We start from the raw sequence: 15,619 nt of genomic DNA on the forward strand, positions 1-15,619 counted from the left end.
TTTTTCTCTCAGTTCTTCATTACCTATCTCAACACCGTACTGCGAACTCGCAGTAGAGCCCTGGCTCCACCAGGGAGTGCTCTAACTCTGCGTGAGACGGAAGCAATAACACAAGAAAAACGAACACGACAGGAAAGATGCGCGCAAGCGGTGGAGGAAACCGCCGCCACGACTCGATTCGCGCATGCGCGGGGGCGGTTGTTTTTCACAAAGCTGTTCTTAAAGTGAGGTGCCAGCGTGCGGGCAGCTGCCTTTGTAAGGATATCGCAGCGCTGGGCGGCTGCCGCTCTCGCGGTTTTCTTAGTAATTCCGATGAAACGTTTGTAGGGGACACGCTGATCTTGTTGGCAGGCTCTTTACACAGCAGAGGCGTTGTTCAGTGTAAAGCGAAGATCGCATTTTGTATGAGACCTTGACTTTTTTTTTTCTTTACAGTATATTTTTATACACTTTGTTATAAAATATGGTGCTGGGGAAGGTGAAGAGTTTGACAATAAGCTTTGATTGTCTCAGTGACAGCAATATCCCCGTCTATTCTAGCGGGGACACAGTATCAGGAAGGATCAGTTTAGAAGTTACTGGGGAAATTAGAGTGAAATCTCTTAAAATTCATGCAAGAGGACGTGCAAAAGTACGTTGGGCCGAATCTAGAAATGCTGGATCCAACACTGCCTATACACAAAATTACACTGAAGAAGTAGAGTATTTTAACCATAAGGACGTTCTAGTCGGGCATGAAAGAGGTAAGCTTTTCGCTTATTCATTCACTACATGCAGACATATTTCCAGAAAAAGACGCATCTTTGCTTGGTTTATTCCTTTTAAACATGCAGTATCATAGCGTTCACTATTTCTAAAGATGAGGAAATGCCGGTTGCATTCTTATTGTTGATTATTTGAACGTTTACTTCAAAGCATGTTGAAGTGCATTTTCAAAGTACCTGAAAACAGGACTTTTAAAAAATACCTGCCTTTTAACAGTCTTTTCATAAGGATTTGCATTGTCTTTAATATGTGTTTTTTAATATACAATGCCTTTTTTTTTCTTAGTGATATTAGCGTGATTCTTTTCTCTATGTGGAAAGTAACTGTTAAAACCAGATATGCAGTAAGTTACTTTCTTGGTAGCATCCGATTGAATCGTAATTAAAACGTAACACTAGACTTTTTGACACATAATAGATACAGGTCTGACTTCCGGAATGATTCTTAAGGTTGGTTCACTATTGGCAGATAAAAGATTTCCTGTGGATTACTTTGACATACTATCACCACCTCACCCGTAATTTTCCATCTCTTCCTTTGTTCTAAACTAGTGTACTTGTAAATTACTTTCATTTTTTTTATTCAACTCCTCTATGGGAGACCCAAATGTAAAAATCTGTCTGAAAGGCCAAATAAGAGGTCATGATTGTATGATTGGAGCATCACTTCTGAGTTGGGGAGTTCTGTAACCTGCACTCAATGAAAACCCGGTCTGCTAAGTCCCTATAGAAATGGAAAGTGCCCTGCAAATTCCCTTTATTTTGGGTATGGAAAAGGGGTATTACATTGTGAGCGAGATTGTGGGTCTTAAATTTGCTAATCTATTGTTCACGTAGTTACGTTGTGAAAGTATAAGGGACTCTAAGCTTGTTACTTCTGAAGTTTCCATCCTTTGTTAGAAGCGGTTCAATCCTGTTTGGGACCAGTCCTGGGAAGAAGGGAGGGAGTATTCCTTCTCTCTGCAGATTGGTTGCACAGGTCAGGTGGCGGTGATGACTCAATTCCTAGAACAAGAAAATGTTAAAACTGAGTACACAATTTGTTTGGGTGTTTCGGTGTGTTGTTTTGGTTGGTTGGGTTTTGTGGGGTTTTTTGTTTGGTTTTTTTTTTTGGGGGGGAGGGGGGCTGTTGTTTCTGGTTTGGTTTTTTTTTTTAATATGAAGCATATTTACTGCAGAGATCCTCTGCAAATAGCAGTTGCTATTGATTTCAATTATGTTACCACGATGCAAGCAAGCTCGGGTCACTCATGAGGTGTCTTTCTAGCTCAAATGTTCTTTATAGTGCTGCCTTAGAAATAACTCTCCTGTGAAAATTCGTTCACCTCTGGCTTGCAGATGACAGAAACATGCAAACGTGCATGAGTCATTCATAGCAGGATGTATGCTTACAAGTAAGAAGGCGATCCCATGCTTCTGCCTGCTTAAGCAGCAGCAATGCCTTTGCATGTGGCCTGTAGATCCAAATGCTGATCGCGATATTAGGTGCTTGGTTTTGGCTGGAAATGGAACAAAAGGTGGCAGGGAAGGGACAGATCTGACACCTTCCGACACCAGAAGCAAGACTGGTGCTGCATATACGGCACGTAAAATCTTAAGCAGTTGTCCCGGGACACCACTGCCCCTCCCTTGGCTGCAGGGACAGGACTGCGAACACTTGCTGCACAGAGTGGAGTTTAATTCTACGCCTCGTACCCTACCATAGTCCGGAAGGCCACTCCCTGTCTCCGCCTTGTCATTGGCCTGCTGGGGTTTGTTAGCCTGTTGCTAAGGTGATGCCAGCCGCTGATTGTAGGAAGCTGGGACGTGTGGGGAAGTTCCTTTGCCTGCTCTCTGGTGTGTGCTGGGGGGCGGAGCGAAGGGGCTCCTGAGGGCGCACCGCCTTTCTTGGGAAAGCCCATCTCTGGGGACAGACAGAAGTATTCGAGCTCCTGCCCCGCACATCCACTGGGCCAGCAAGGGGTTGTGAGCAGGGGCGGTCATTGGGACGCAGGGCTCTGCAGCCTCTTGCATCCCTCACTCGGTTATCTTTCCTGTCCCACGCCCCCGGCCAGCACTATCTGTAATCGCTTTTCAGTAATGGTCAGCACATGCTCCTGAGAGAAGTGCAGGATTGGAGTGTCGCCTTGCACATAGCACGGGGCAAGCCAGCAGCATGGCCCTGTGGTATGAGGAGAGTGGATGGTGAGGCATGGGTGACGCCCCTCCCTCTCTCGTTACCTCCGTGGTAGTCAGGCTAGGCTGCGAGCAGAGTTGCTGAGCAAATGCAGTGGGGTGTAATGTATACTGTATGTATACGAGTGGTTGGCAGGGGATGTGCTCGCGCCTGTTTAGGCCAGTCCTCTCCTGCTCCAGCCTGGTCTGTGATTGACAGCTCAGTACTTGTTTACCACAGTTCTGCTGCTGCTGCTCAGGCTCAGCGGGACTGCTGATCTGACAGGAAGGAAGTGAAGAAGGGATGAAAAAACTTATGCACAAGGAAAGATTATTATTTTTAATTAAAAACAAACCAACAAAGCCCTCCAAGTGTTTTTTAACAAAGAAAAAAAAAGCATTATACACATTGCTTTGTTCTTTCAGTGTATTGAAGATTCTTGTTTCATGACATTACATGCTGCAGATGCATTTGTGTAAATAGCGTTGTAGTGTTTTTATATTTTTGCATAGGTTTGTTTCAGCATTTCTGGTGCACTAAAGAAATTGGAGCATCAGTACTTTTGTAGAACATTGGGAACTAAAAAAATCTTAGAATGTACCAATGTTCCTTCATGATGCTTCAGACTATTAACAACAGGAAGTGTCTTTTGCATAATCCCATTATATGTGCCTTTATTACGCCAACCCTATTGTATATGAGATGCTCAATTGTTTTATCTAAATAACTTTCTATTCTGTTGGAATCAGCGTGGGTTTTTTTCTGGTTTCATGGCAATTATATCAGAACAAACCACAAATTTGTTGGAGCATTTACAGCAATACAAGGAATCATGACTGTAAACCAAGGTCAGCTTTCTCATTCAAATTAGGAGATGTTTGGGTCTTTGCTATCCAAGCAAAATTGAGCTAAACTTTGAATTTTTGATACATTAGCTCTAAACAGCATTAATTGGACAGCTTGCCACTTCTCGTGCCCCTGAATTTGTTTGGTACCTTCTAGGTGGTGCTTGTGCACTTTTTAAAAAATCAGTTTTTGGACACTTGCTAGACAGGAGATAGGAGGAAGCTGAATTACTAAATGTAATTGATTAAGGTAGCAGACGATGCTAAGATCACAATACTATTAGAGAGCTCTATTTCATTTTAACTAGAAATCATATTGGAAAACAGTTTCCATTACAGATCTTTCAGGCAGACCTTGAAATGGCAGCAGTTACAACTATGTCAGTACTTGGAATCAAGATCATAAATTAAAACAAGTTAAATTCTGCTTTTATGTCAGGTGAGTCTTGGAATCTCACCTAACCTTAAAAATTCTGCAGCCATACATCTAGCAGTTAATACAAATGGACTGGAGAGACTTGTTTCTGGGACACTGTATTCTTAGTATTGTAAAGAATGTATAAATCCCTCCTATTCTGGAAAAGAAACCTATATAATATATTACGCTGTGTAAAATGTTCATAGGTGGAATAGCATATTGGGTTTTTCCCTCCTAGATGATGACAATTCTGAAGAAGGCCTTCACACCGTTCATTCAGGAAGGCATGAATATGCATTCAGCTTTGAGCTTCCACAGATGTAAGTACTTATATTCAGTACACAGCTTGTGTGAGAGAAGGCCAAGAGACATATCTGCTTAAGAAAAATTCTTGTAGGTGGAGGGGAAACCTTTTCAATGGTAGTAGGAGATGTGCGCAGACACGCAATAGAGGACATAATTTCATTAAACTGAAGAGGTTGTTTTTAAACTGGTTAAGAGGTTTTCACAAAACAGGAGCTCGTTGTTGCCCAGTTGGTTACCGTTTCTTTTGACTGAGGTCTCTTGGCTCCTTATGTCTTTTAGTATTTTACCCCTTCACAGGAGAAGGGAGGGGAATTTGTGTCATTTGAGTCCTGCAGAGTGGCTGAAGTATCCTCTAAATGAAACAAGATTTTACTGGAGCCATGCAGGCCATCAGAACTAGTGATAACAGCTTAACTGTTTGGGCTCAGTCTGAAACAGATGTGGCAAGCTTAACTGCATTTGAACAAAATAAGATTTTTATTTTTTTCCCCCTACTTCAAATAGCATATATGTATTCAGGCTGACCTTTAGACAAAAAAGCCAGGATGGAAATAAGCAAATGGATGGGTGGATGAAGCAAGAAACATTCCCATACCTAATCCCGCTTGTCTCAGAAATCAAAGGTGAAGCAAGAGTGATAGCAGAAGTCTTAAGATAAATCACTCACACACACACAAAAGTTTGAGGTGTCTAATGTATACATTGTGAAGGGAAGATTTATACATAGAGGAGTTACCAGCATGGGAATTAGCTAAAACACAAGTTGCCGAAAAATTAAATATGAAGGAACAGAGAGAGTCTGGAAATAGATGAAAGAAGAGAGGCGGGAGGAACCTTTTACTGTAAAAGCCAAGTGCCAAAGTCATTACGGTTAAAAAAAGTTGGCAGAATATTAGACTGATACCTAATATTAAAGCTAATAAACCATCTGCTTATTAGAGGGACTGGCTTTAGCAGAACCTGCAGATGATAAATGCTTTTATGGATCAGTTTCAGTAAATAGCAAAGGGCTTTACAGTAGATATTATTAGAACACTGAAGAAGACCCATATATATGGAAACTTTTAGAAGTCAATTTAGGGTTCAGATGAAAATCTCATCTATAAGAAGTGATAAGGATGATACTGATATTCCCTTGAGTTGGAAGAGATGTTCAAATATGACCAGTAAAATAGCACAAGAATTGATTAAAACACTAAAGATCTTTTCAAGTGACTTGAAGGAGTAACTATGAAGCCATCTTTGATAATACTGGAGAAAATGAAGACTGGTAATAAAAGGCCTGAAGAACACTAGTTTGACACTGCCTCCTTACCATTTCTTGCTATTTTGTATCCATAGAATATTTCTAAAATTTATTTAAAACAAAAGCAATGTGATGGGTTGACCTTTGCTGCCTGCCAGCTCTCCATGCAGTTGCTCTCTCATTCCTCCTCATCAACAGGGCAGGGAGAGAAAATAAGATGGACAAGCTTGTGGGTCGAAATAAAGGGCAGTTTAAGAAGAAAAAACAAAAGCCGTAGTCATCCCTGCCCCACTATATGGGCTGTTATGAGGAAAGTTAACTCCATCCCAGCCAGATCCACTGCAACCAAATGCAAAGCAATAGTGAAAAACAAAATATGCTGACTGGCCTTACTGGTTTTGCTTTAAAGGATACTGGGGCAGGATGAAACATTGAAGGCTGATTAGAAAATTCTTTCATTTGCATTATTAAGAAAAAAAAGTAAACATTTCAGATGTGCAAATAGAGATGTCAAACCTGTAGCAGAAAGAATCATTCTAGTAAAGTAATTGCACAGCTAGTATTATTCTATATAGAAGTTAGGGAGGGAAGCTTTGCCCATAACTTATCTTTTATTATGATGCATTTCAAACATAGTGCAATATAAAAATTCTTCCTGGAGATTAAAGGCAGAAAATGTTAGGAAAAGACAAGTTATGGTTAACTGGACATGAGTGGAATATAAAAATCTTACATTCTTCATCTTATGATGTTGGGGTGGGGGGGAAAGGAGGAGGGAGAAGAGGATAAAAGGGTAATGCTGAAAGGTTTGAAGTCCTTTTCTGCATCTTTTTTTTTCCCTCTCCAACTCCCCAAAAGGACTTTCTTTCAGTGTTCAGAGCAGAATAGTCTTTATCTTTTTTATATGTGTGTGTGTGTGTGTGTATATATATATATATTTAAATGATCCCAGAGTAAAGGAAAATTAGATGATGCTCAAAAGCTCTCTATTCAGAACTCTAAATTGAAATATTTAACTACCGTACTTAAGGCAAAACAAACTACAAAAGCACTCAGTTATAGCTAAACCACTTAGATACCAGTCAAGTAAATAATACACAGCTATTTACAGAACACAATGTCCAAAACAATAATTGGATGGTACTAATGCTAATTTTTTTGGTGGTCTTAATTTGACCTTAAAAGGGCGTGCTTTATTCTACACTTGAAAATGACCTCTTAAGTCTAAAGGAAATGTGTATTCTTCTGGCACTTTCTAGTACAATTCTTTAATTGATTCTTAAAACTTCTACAAAACTACTGTTGAATGAATTGGACATGATATTTTTTCCCAACTTTAACATTATGTTTTTCTGAGATGTGGAAACTTTGCAAATAAGTTATGCTTATTATGATACATTAAAAATAACAGTTCTACATACTAATTCCAAATCTGATCAACTGCATCGTTATTGGAATGAGAGAAAAACTTTACTCAACTTTGACCTTTGTCCTGCACAGACCACTTGCTACCTCATTCGAAGGCAGACATGGCAGTGTGCGCTATTGGGTGAAAGCTGAATTGCATAGGCCTTGGCTTCTGCCAGTAAAATTAAAGAAGGAATTTACAGTCTTTGAACATATAGATATCAACACTCCTTCATTACTGGTAAGAACTGACAGAATTCCTCATTCCTTTTCTGGCATAAAAATAGAGTATAATAACCGAAACCACATCAACGTGCAATCTTACCTAATATTTATTTGCTAGTTTAAGTACAACTCTTCTTTTATGTGTTATATCAGTTTAACAACGCTTCAGTTGCTGGCATTTTGAAGGCTAAGTTATCCTACACTTGGAGTTGCTTGTTTTTTGCAAAACATAAAATGCATTTGTCAATCTAAACTGATACCACTAAATTGTAGACTCTCATTAAGGAAGAAAATTTGGTGAACTGTTCCTCTTCAATTATAAATAAAGAATAATCTATGAAAGAATAATGGAAGTCTTAATATTTTAGTGAGGGACTGCTAACTTAAAAATGCAAAGTAAAAAATTTGCTGCAGTGCATAACTGATAATTTCCATATGGATAATTTTCTACTGATGGGGAGAAATTACCACAATTCTGTATAATCCTTTCCTGAAATTTCATTTTATTAAAATAACTTTAATATCTCAACTGCTTCCAGTGAGGATTTGATTTCAATCTGGCCTAATAATCCTTTATTTTATCCCTTTCTCAAATTTTAATCTGGAGGGGAAAAAAATTTAGAAGTCCATTGAAACAGGTTTCTTGTGTGTATGGGCGAAAAATTAATTTGCAAAAGGACCTCGCACAAACTCCGTGAAAATCGAAGGTATCTCATTTGACTTTAATAGGCTTTGGATCAAGCCCTAAATCCTGGTGTTGTGTAAAATAAGTCTTTGTAACATAGATGAAACAGAAACAGAGGAAATAGCAGGAGTCAAGATTACAGTAGTTTAACTTAGTTATTTTTTTTCTGAAATGCAGCTTAATGGAAAGTGCGAAGATGTTCTAATTTACTGTTAGTTAAATGAAAAGCTCTGCAGCATTATGTTGGGATGTGTAGGCTATGAAGCCTTTTGTTTTAAGCTATACAGTATTTTTTTTTAGTATTGTTTTAATTGTGTCTGTAGTGTGGAGGACTGCAGAAAAAGCAATACTAATACAGCAGTGGAATTAGGACAAACTTTGTATCTACGTAATGCTGTTTAAATTGCTTGAGACTTTTCCTATCAAAGTAGCTTTGTTTATCAAAATATGTAATAATAAGCACATTATGAAAATTATTATTTTCCTGTGTTGGTTTAAATACCTGAAGGGATTAATGGAGCTCCTAATTTGATGGACAATACTTCTCCTCTTCTTGCAGTCACCCCAAGCAGGCACAAAAGAAAAGACTCTATGTTGTTGGCTTTGTACCTCAGGCCCAATATCTTTAAGTGCCAAAATTGAAAGAAAGGGCTACACCCCAGGTATGTGATAGAATTAATTATAGGATATGTTTTTTCTTCCTCTTTAAAGCTAGAGTCCATACTTACTTTTTTTATATAAATGAAACATTAAGGATATTTTTACCACAGCAGTCTGCATTTAGCAATCTTCTCAGTATACTCTGTTAACTAAGACAGCGCTACTTGTATCTCTAGATTGTTCAAGGACCTCATCTGTTAGACTGGTATTTTTTTGTGTGTGTTGGGTTTTTTTCTTTTTCCTTTTAGAACAGCTCATGGGGATCTTGTTTCTATTAGCATTAGTGGATGTGGGGTTTTTTCAGGTAGAGCAGTGATAGCAGCATCGTTATAACAGTATAAAGAATGTGAAAGTTTGCTTAAGCTGCCTTGTAAATATAAAGAGAACTTGAAATTCTGGTGTGTTTGTTTGGTTTTTTTGGTTTTTTTTGGTTTCAGGTGAATCAATTCAGATCTTTGCTGAGATTGAGAATTGCTCTTCCCGTATGGTGGTGCCAAAGGCAACCATTTACCAAACACAGGCATTCTATGCTAAAGGGAAAATGAAGGAAGTCAAACAGCTTGTTGCCAACCTCCGTGGGGAATCCTTGTCATCTGGCAAAACAGAAACCTGGAATGGCAAACAGTTGAAAATTCCACCTGTTTCCCCTTCAATCCTTGACTGTAGTATAATCCGTGTGGAGTACTCACTCATGGTATGTTGGGTGGTCTGTTTCACTCGCGAGAGTGAGTAGCTTCCAACATGCCATACAAATGTCTAGCACAGCATTTTGTGATCATTAGTTATGAAAGAAATATATTAATGTTGTGACAGGAGGTCTGGTAAGTAAATTTAGTTTAAATCGTGCAAGTTCTTAAAGCAATTGTCTGCCAACTAAGCAAGCATTTAATGAGTAGACTGCATTTCCATGTGAGGGCTTATGTGAAGACTCTTCTTAACTTGAAGAGCTCATGTCTCCATAGGGGCATGGGCCCTAAAAGGGGCTATTGGAAACAAACTCCTCATGAAAACTTTCATAGAAAGATAACTTAGACTAATACTTATGAAATGCTAATAAAACCTCATGTTTTAATCATACACTTGTTTCATTTTTCTTCAGGTATATGTTGATATTCCAGGAGCCATGGATTTATTCCTTAACTTACCATTGGTCATTGGTACCATTCCTCTACATCCATTTGGTAGCAGAACATCAAGTGTAAGCAGCCAGAGTAGCATGAACATGAACTGGCTTGGTCTGACACTGCCTGAAAGACTAGAAGGTAATTTGACAATACAAATCCCAATCAATTTGCTAGTCTCTTGATTTTTATCTACCTTATTCATTGCAGTCTTGCTAACAGAGTCAAATTACATCCTTTTATAATAAAGTCCACAGGAAATCTGTTGTGGATGTTTCTACACCTGCTTGTTCTGTGTAGAAGAACAGAGTTTCTTCCCTTCCTGCCTTTCTGTCTCTAGGACAGGCAGTGAAATCTAGCTGCCTTGGAAAGTGGCAGAAATGAAAGCACAGGATACCATTGTATCTGTGCACAACTTCATTACTTCTACCTCCAGTATCCCAATTGCATCCTTGGTTATTAGGCATTTCAACCCATAATAGCAGTTTCTGGCATCTCTCCCCAGCCTTAGTAGCCAAGGCTTTGTGAAAAGATAATGTTCTTTTCCATCTCTTATGGCCAAAGAAACAATTATGTATTTCCTTCCTTCTCTTTTTGCATATCTAATATCCTGCTTTTTTAAGTACAAATCCTGGACCTGGAGACTTTTGGAGTACAGAGGACTGCAATGTTCTCTTATTCCTACCTGTACAGAAATAAATTATCTTTGGTATGATTTAAATTTTAAAGGGATAATTAAGCCACAATAAACAGTGGTCAGTCTGGTTTTGAACATAAGCTTAATATTAGAATAAAACAAAATAGTCTCCCATTTTTGTTTAACAATTTTAAAGTCATCATTTATCTGCTGGTGAATCTTTCAGTGATTGAAGTTTAGTATTTATCATGTTATATATTTTGTCATGCATAAGAACTTTTTGTTTGAACTATATGTACCTTCTCCCTCCAGCACCTCCTAGCTATGCAGAAGTGGTCACAGAGGAAAACATACAGTCCGGCCTTGCACCTGTGGCTGCTTTTGATGATTTTCAGAGAGCACTGCAAGGACCGTTATTTGCATACATCCACGAGTTTCGTTTTCTGCCTCCTCCCCTATATTCAGAAGTAGGTATATCTGTCAGAATATGATGATTTATATATTGTTTGTTACTGATTGTTATAGCAACCACTAAACTGTTTTACCTGCATGTGTGTTTAAATTCTGTGGATGTAGGGCTTTCAGAAGTTTCATGTAGAAAAGTGATGTATTGGTATTAATTTATGACTTAAATTTTCTGAAGTACACAGTTCAACACTTTTGGCCTTTACAGAACTATAAATGAAGCCACTGAATAACCATGATTGAGATGCAAATTTCAAAGCTTTTCATGTTTGTCTTTTTCAAGAAAAAGCAATGATATAGGACAAATGAAAAAAAAAGTGTCCTCTGGCCAAAGTCTTTTTGAATTTACCTACTTTAGGAAAATAGCACTGTGTAGCACAACCCCCCCCCAGGCTTGAAACACAAAAAAAGGCTATATGAAGTTAACTGATGTAATGTTGTCCAAAAGATGCAATGTACACTTAAACCATTCTTACCATCCAGTTTTTGAGACCTAAGTTATCAGGCTGTACCCTTTCTTTCTCCTATAAAGAGGAAGAAGAGTTAAGGCTTAGAACATATGAACTTTTTGAAGTTCATATGAAGTTTTGAAGGATATTTGAGAATTAACTACTTTAAAAGTAGAATGATTTTTTTATTAAGTTTCTGTCTTTTCAAGCAAAACTTCTCTGCTTCTCTCAATGAATTTCTTAAATTATCTTTCCAGTGATATGTGCCAAGTCATCTTTTTTGTATAAATCAGATAATTCAAAAGACTTCTGTGTGAGTAAAGGAGAAATTGTTTAAGTTTTATAGTAGTTATTCATGCTTATCCTAAAATTACCATCAACCTGTAGTTTAAAGACTTCCACTGTATCTAATATTTCTATTAATGTTTATCCAAAGTTTTGTCTAAATAGAAGTTTTTCAATTATTTCAATAACCTTTGGACTCGAAATGCCACATATCATTATAATTGTCTTAAACTTGTGATTTTTTATTTTTATTTCTAGCAATTGATTCTAAAATGCACTGGGTTGCTGTGGCCTTTATTTTTTTGTTGTTGTTGTTCTGGGTCTTTTTGGTTGGTTGGTTGTTTTTTTTTCTTTTTCTTTTGGTTAGATTGATCCAAACTCAGATCAGCCCACAGATGAGATACCATCTTGCCCCTCTTGTTGAAGGAATCCATAAAAAGCTGACTTGACATGGGTTTTGAATCACACCTGCTATGTTGAAGATCAAGGTGTCATAGTGGAGACTTGCTTTTAAAGGAAATGGTATTGCTCTTGCCTGTACGGTGAATAAATGAAAAGAACCTCTGATCATGCTTTGCCTATAGCACATCATAGGACTGCTCCACATGCTTGAAAACCTGCAGCCCCCTCCCTTAAATAGTGGCACATACTAGGAGCAGCCTTACTAGCATACAGTCATGTGTTTCAAAACACTCAAACCATGTTGTAAGAGAGGAATGGCTGCTTTTTATGATTCTATGAAAATTTGCACATGCTTATTGCTTATGTTATGCAGTTAAGTGTCACTACAACTTATTCTCATTTATTATGGACTGTTGTTACCACCCCCACTCGCCAATTGTTTGTGATCTGCACAACAAGGAACAAAAAAAAGCTTTGACCAAAAAAAAAAAAAAAGGTGATAAAGACTAACAAATGCCCTGACCCTTTTCTTTTTTTTTTTTTTTTTTATTTTATGTAGCCTGGACTTTACCTGCATATGCACATGCTCAGAATTGTCCTAGTAGGCTGATCATGTATCACCTCTTCAGCTTGGATCCTATTGTGGATTTATTTACAAACATCACATGCCTTCAAAGTCAATCCTTGCTGTATGTTTTGCAGCTGGCTGTAGTAGACAAGCAACAGATATATGGGGGTGGGGGAAGAGATAACACAAGGAAACTAATAAGAGACTTTATCAAGATTGTATACCTTCTTGATTTCTTTTAAGAATTTGTTGCCTTTCTGCTATTATTGCAAAGAAATGTTTTGTTGTCAGCTGCCTAAAGATCACTTAATCTCAGGTGAATTCATCACTTGCCAAGCTGTTAGAATGCTATTTGTTTTGTTATGTTGCACTGTTATTTATACTGTTTTGTGTTCGTGTTTTGATTTTGTTCTTTGAGGGGAATTTTGAATAGGGACATGCATAAAACTTACAAAGTGAAAGCAGCACCAGCAGATACTAGCAAAGTGTGAAAATAACTTTAAAAGGGGATAGTCATATGCTGTCCAGGGTTCATGGGCAGAGATATCTTAACTATTAGGAATGGGAAGGAGAAGGTTTGTTTGGTTTGCATTGGTTTCTATTTAAATAATATGTAGTTACCTAATCACCAAACATTATATATATGAGTCTCCAATAGAAAGTATAGTTCAGATTGCAAGAAAAGTTTGAACTATGGCAACTAAGCAACAGCTCAGTTTGTGCGTTTTGTATTATCTTCAGGGTTTATGATACTCTGTCATAGAATCGTAGAATACCAGGTTGGAAAGGACCTCAAGGATCATCTGGTCCAACTTTTCTTGGCAAAAGCATGGTCTAGACAAGGTGGCCCAGTACACCTAAAGAGCGTCCAATTTTGGGGAATCCACCACTTCCCTGGGGAGATTATTCCAATGGCTGATTGTTCTTAATGTGAAAAATTGTCCTCTCGTGTCCAATCAGAATCTCCCCAGGAGTAACTTGTACCCATTACCCCTTGTCTTTTCCATGTAACTCCTTGTCAAAAGGAAGTCTCCATCTTCTTTGAAACCATCCTTTGAATACTGGAACATGGTGATAAGGTCTCCCCTAAACCTTCTTTTCTTGTGGCTGAACAAACTCAGTTCTCTCAGCCTTTCTTCACATGGCAGTCTTCCCAGTCCTTGGATCATCTTTGTGGCCTCTGCACCCTCTCCAGCCTGTCCACATCCTATTTGCATAGCAGGGACCAAAACTGAACACAGTATTCCAGGTGAGGCCTGACAAGCACTGAGTAGAGTGGGAGAGTGACTTCTTTATCTCTGCTGGTGATGTCCTTGTTGATGCAACCCAGCATCCTGTTGGCTTTCTTTGCTGTAGCAGCATACTGTTCGCTCATATTCAGCTTGTTGTCCACCAGGACCCCCAGGTAGATCCCAGCCTGTGCTGCATTCCTGGATTATGTTTTCTGAGGTGAGTCTTTGTTGAACTTCATAAGGTTCTTGTTAGCACACTCTTCCAGCCTATCCAGGTCTTTCTGCAAGGTGGATCTTGCTTCTGAAGTGTCCACTTCCCCACTCAGTTTGATATCATTGGCAAACTCTGTCAGAGTACACTTGATCCCATCATCCAGATCACTTGTGAAGATATTAAAGTGTCGGACCCAGTATTGATCCCTGGGGGACTCCGCTTGTGAAAGATTGCCAGTTTGAAAAGGAGGTATTTACCACCACCCTCTGGGTGTAACCTGTCAACCAGTTCCCCACCCACTGTAGAGAGTACTTGTCTAGACCATAACACATCATTTTCTCTAGGAGGAGGCTGTGGGAAACCGTATCGAAAGCCTCGGAGAAATCCAGGTAGACAATGTCCACCATTTGCCCCATGTAATCGAGCAGGTTGCTTTGTCATAGAAGGTGATCAGGTTTGTCAAGCATGATTTGCCCTTGGTGAATCCATGCTAGCTTTTCCCGATCCCATGCTTCATTTGACTTCTGATAGCACCCAGGAAGATTTGTTCAATAACTTTCCCAGGGACTGAAGTAAGACTGATGGACCTATAGTCTCCTGGATCCTCCTTTAATCCCTTCTTGTAGATGGGGGTGATATTAACCTTATTCCAGTCTCCTGGGAAGTCCCCTGTTCTTTGTGACTTCTCAAAGATTATGGAGAGCAGCCTTGCAATGGCATCAGCCAGCTCTCTTAACACCTTTGGGTAGATATTGTCAGGGTCCATCGATTTGTAGGGGTCAAGCTCCTGTAACAGTTCACATTCTGACTCTTTCTTCATTGACAGTAGGTCTGTGTTTGCATCAACATGGATTTTTGTTCCTAAGACCTGGGGCCCAAGGATGTTGGGTGAAGAAGAAGATACAGGTTAAGAAAGTATTGAGAATCTCTGCCTTTTCAACATTGTTGGTGACTGATTAATCTCTCCTGTTTAACATCAGGCCAATATTTTCCTTCTGTTTCTGATTGTTTACATACCCAAAGAACCCTTTCTTGTGGTTTCTCTGGCCAGTTTCAATTCGAGCTGAACTTTTGCTTTTCTAACTGCTTCTCTGCATGCCCTGGCAGTGCCTTTGTAGTATTCAACAGGTATTCCTCTGCTTTTCCATCCCTGGTATGCTTCCCTTGGTTTTGAGCAGACTCAGAGGCTTGCAGTTAAGCCAGGGGGTCTCTTGCTCTGCCTACTTCTTTTACCTTTAAAGGGGATGAATTGCTTTTGTGCTTACAGGAAAGCATTCTTGGAAAAACTCCCAGCCCTCACTAGCACCTTTATCCTCCATGGAAGCTTCCCATGGAACCCCTTCCAACTGAGCTCTGAGCAAGCTGAAGTTTGCTCATCTAAAACTTTAGTCTTAATACTAACCTTTAGCACGCTCAGCCAGCTCCCTAGCTCTGCAATATTGTGATCACTGCAGCCAAGGCTATCACTAAGTGAGATGTTACAAAGCAGGTTTTCTTGGTTTGTGAGTAGTAAGTCTGCCAGTGCCTCGTTTCTG

At 39.0% G+C, this 15,619-nt stretch overlaps 1 protein-coding gene across 1 annotated transcript; it reads left to right on the forward strand.

The window, feature by feature from the left end:
* The first annotated feature begins 224 nt into the window (after positions 1-224).
* Positions 225-11,404, forward strand: LOC135405162 (arrestin domain-containing protein 3-like). Its single transcript, XM_064639867.1, has 7 exons — positions 225-743; positions 4,421-4,502; positions 7,235-7,382; positions 8,611-8,713; positions 9,149-9,405; positions 9,811-9,973; positions 10,782-11,404. The coding sequence occupies exons 1-7, from the start codon at positions 464-466 to the stop codon at positions 10,958-10,960; spliced, it is 1,212 nt and encodes a 403-aa protein (XP_064495937.1). The 5' UTR covers positions 225-463; the 3' UTR covers positions 10,961-11,404.
* Positions 11,405-15,619: the final 4,215 nt, after the last annotated feature.

Source organism: Pseudopipra pipra, chromosome W (assembly GCF_036250125.1).
Source record: "Pseudopipra pipra isolate bDixPip1 chromosome W, bDixPip1.hap1, whole genome shotgun sequence".
In the NCBI taxonomy this organism is placed as follows: Eukaryota; Metazoa; Chordata; class Aves; order Passeriformes; family Pipridae; genus Pseudopipra; species Pseudopipra pipra.

Coding starts and splice junctions, on each gene's coding strand:
- LOC135405162 (XM_064639867.1), top strand. CDS start 464: ATGGTGCTGGGGAAGGTGAAGAGTTTGACAATAAGCTTTGATTGTCTC. Junction 4,503..7,234: donor AGCTTTGAGCTTCCACAGAT/GTAAGTACTTAT, acceptor TGTCCTGCACAG/ACCACTTGCTACCTCATTCG. Junction 8,714..9,148: donor AAGAAAGGGCTACACCCCAG/GTATGTGATAGA, acceptor TTTTGGTTTCAG/GTGAATCAATTCAGATCTTT.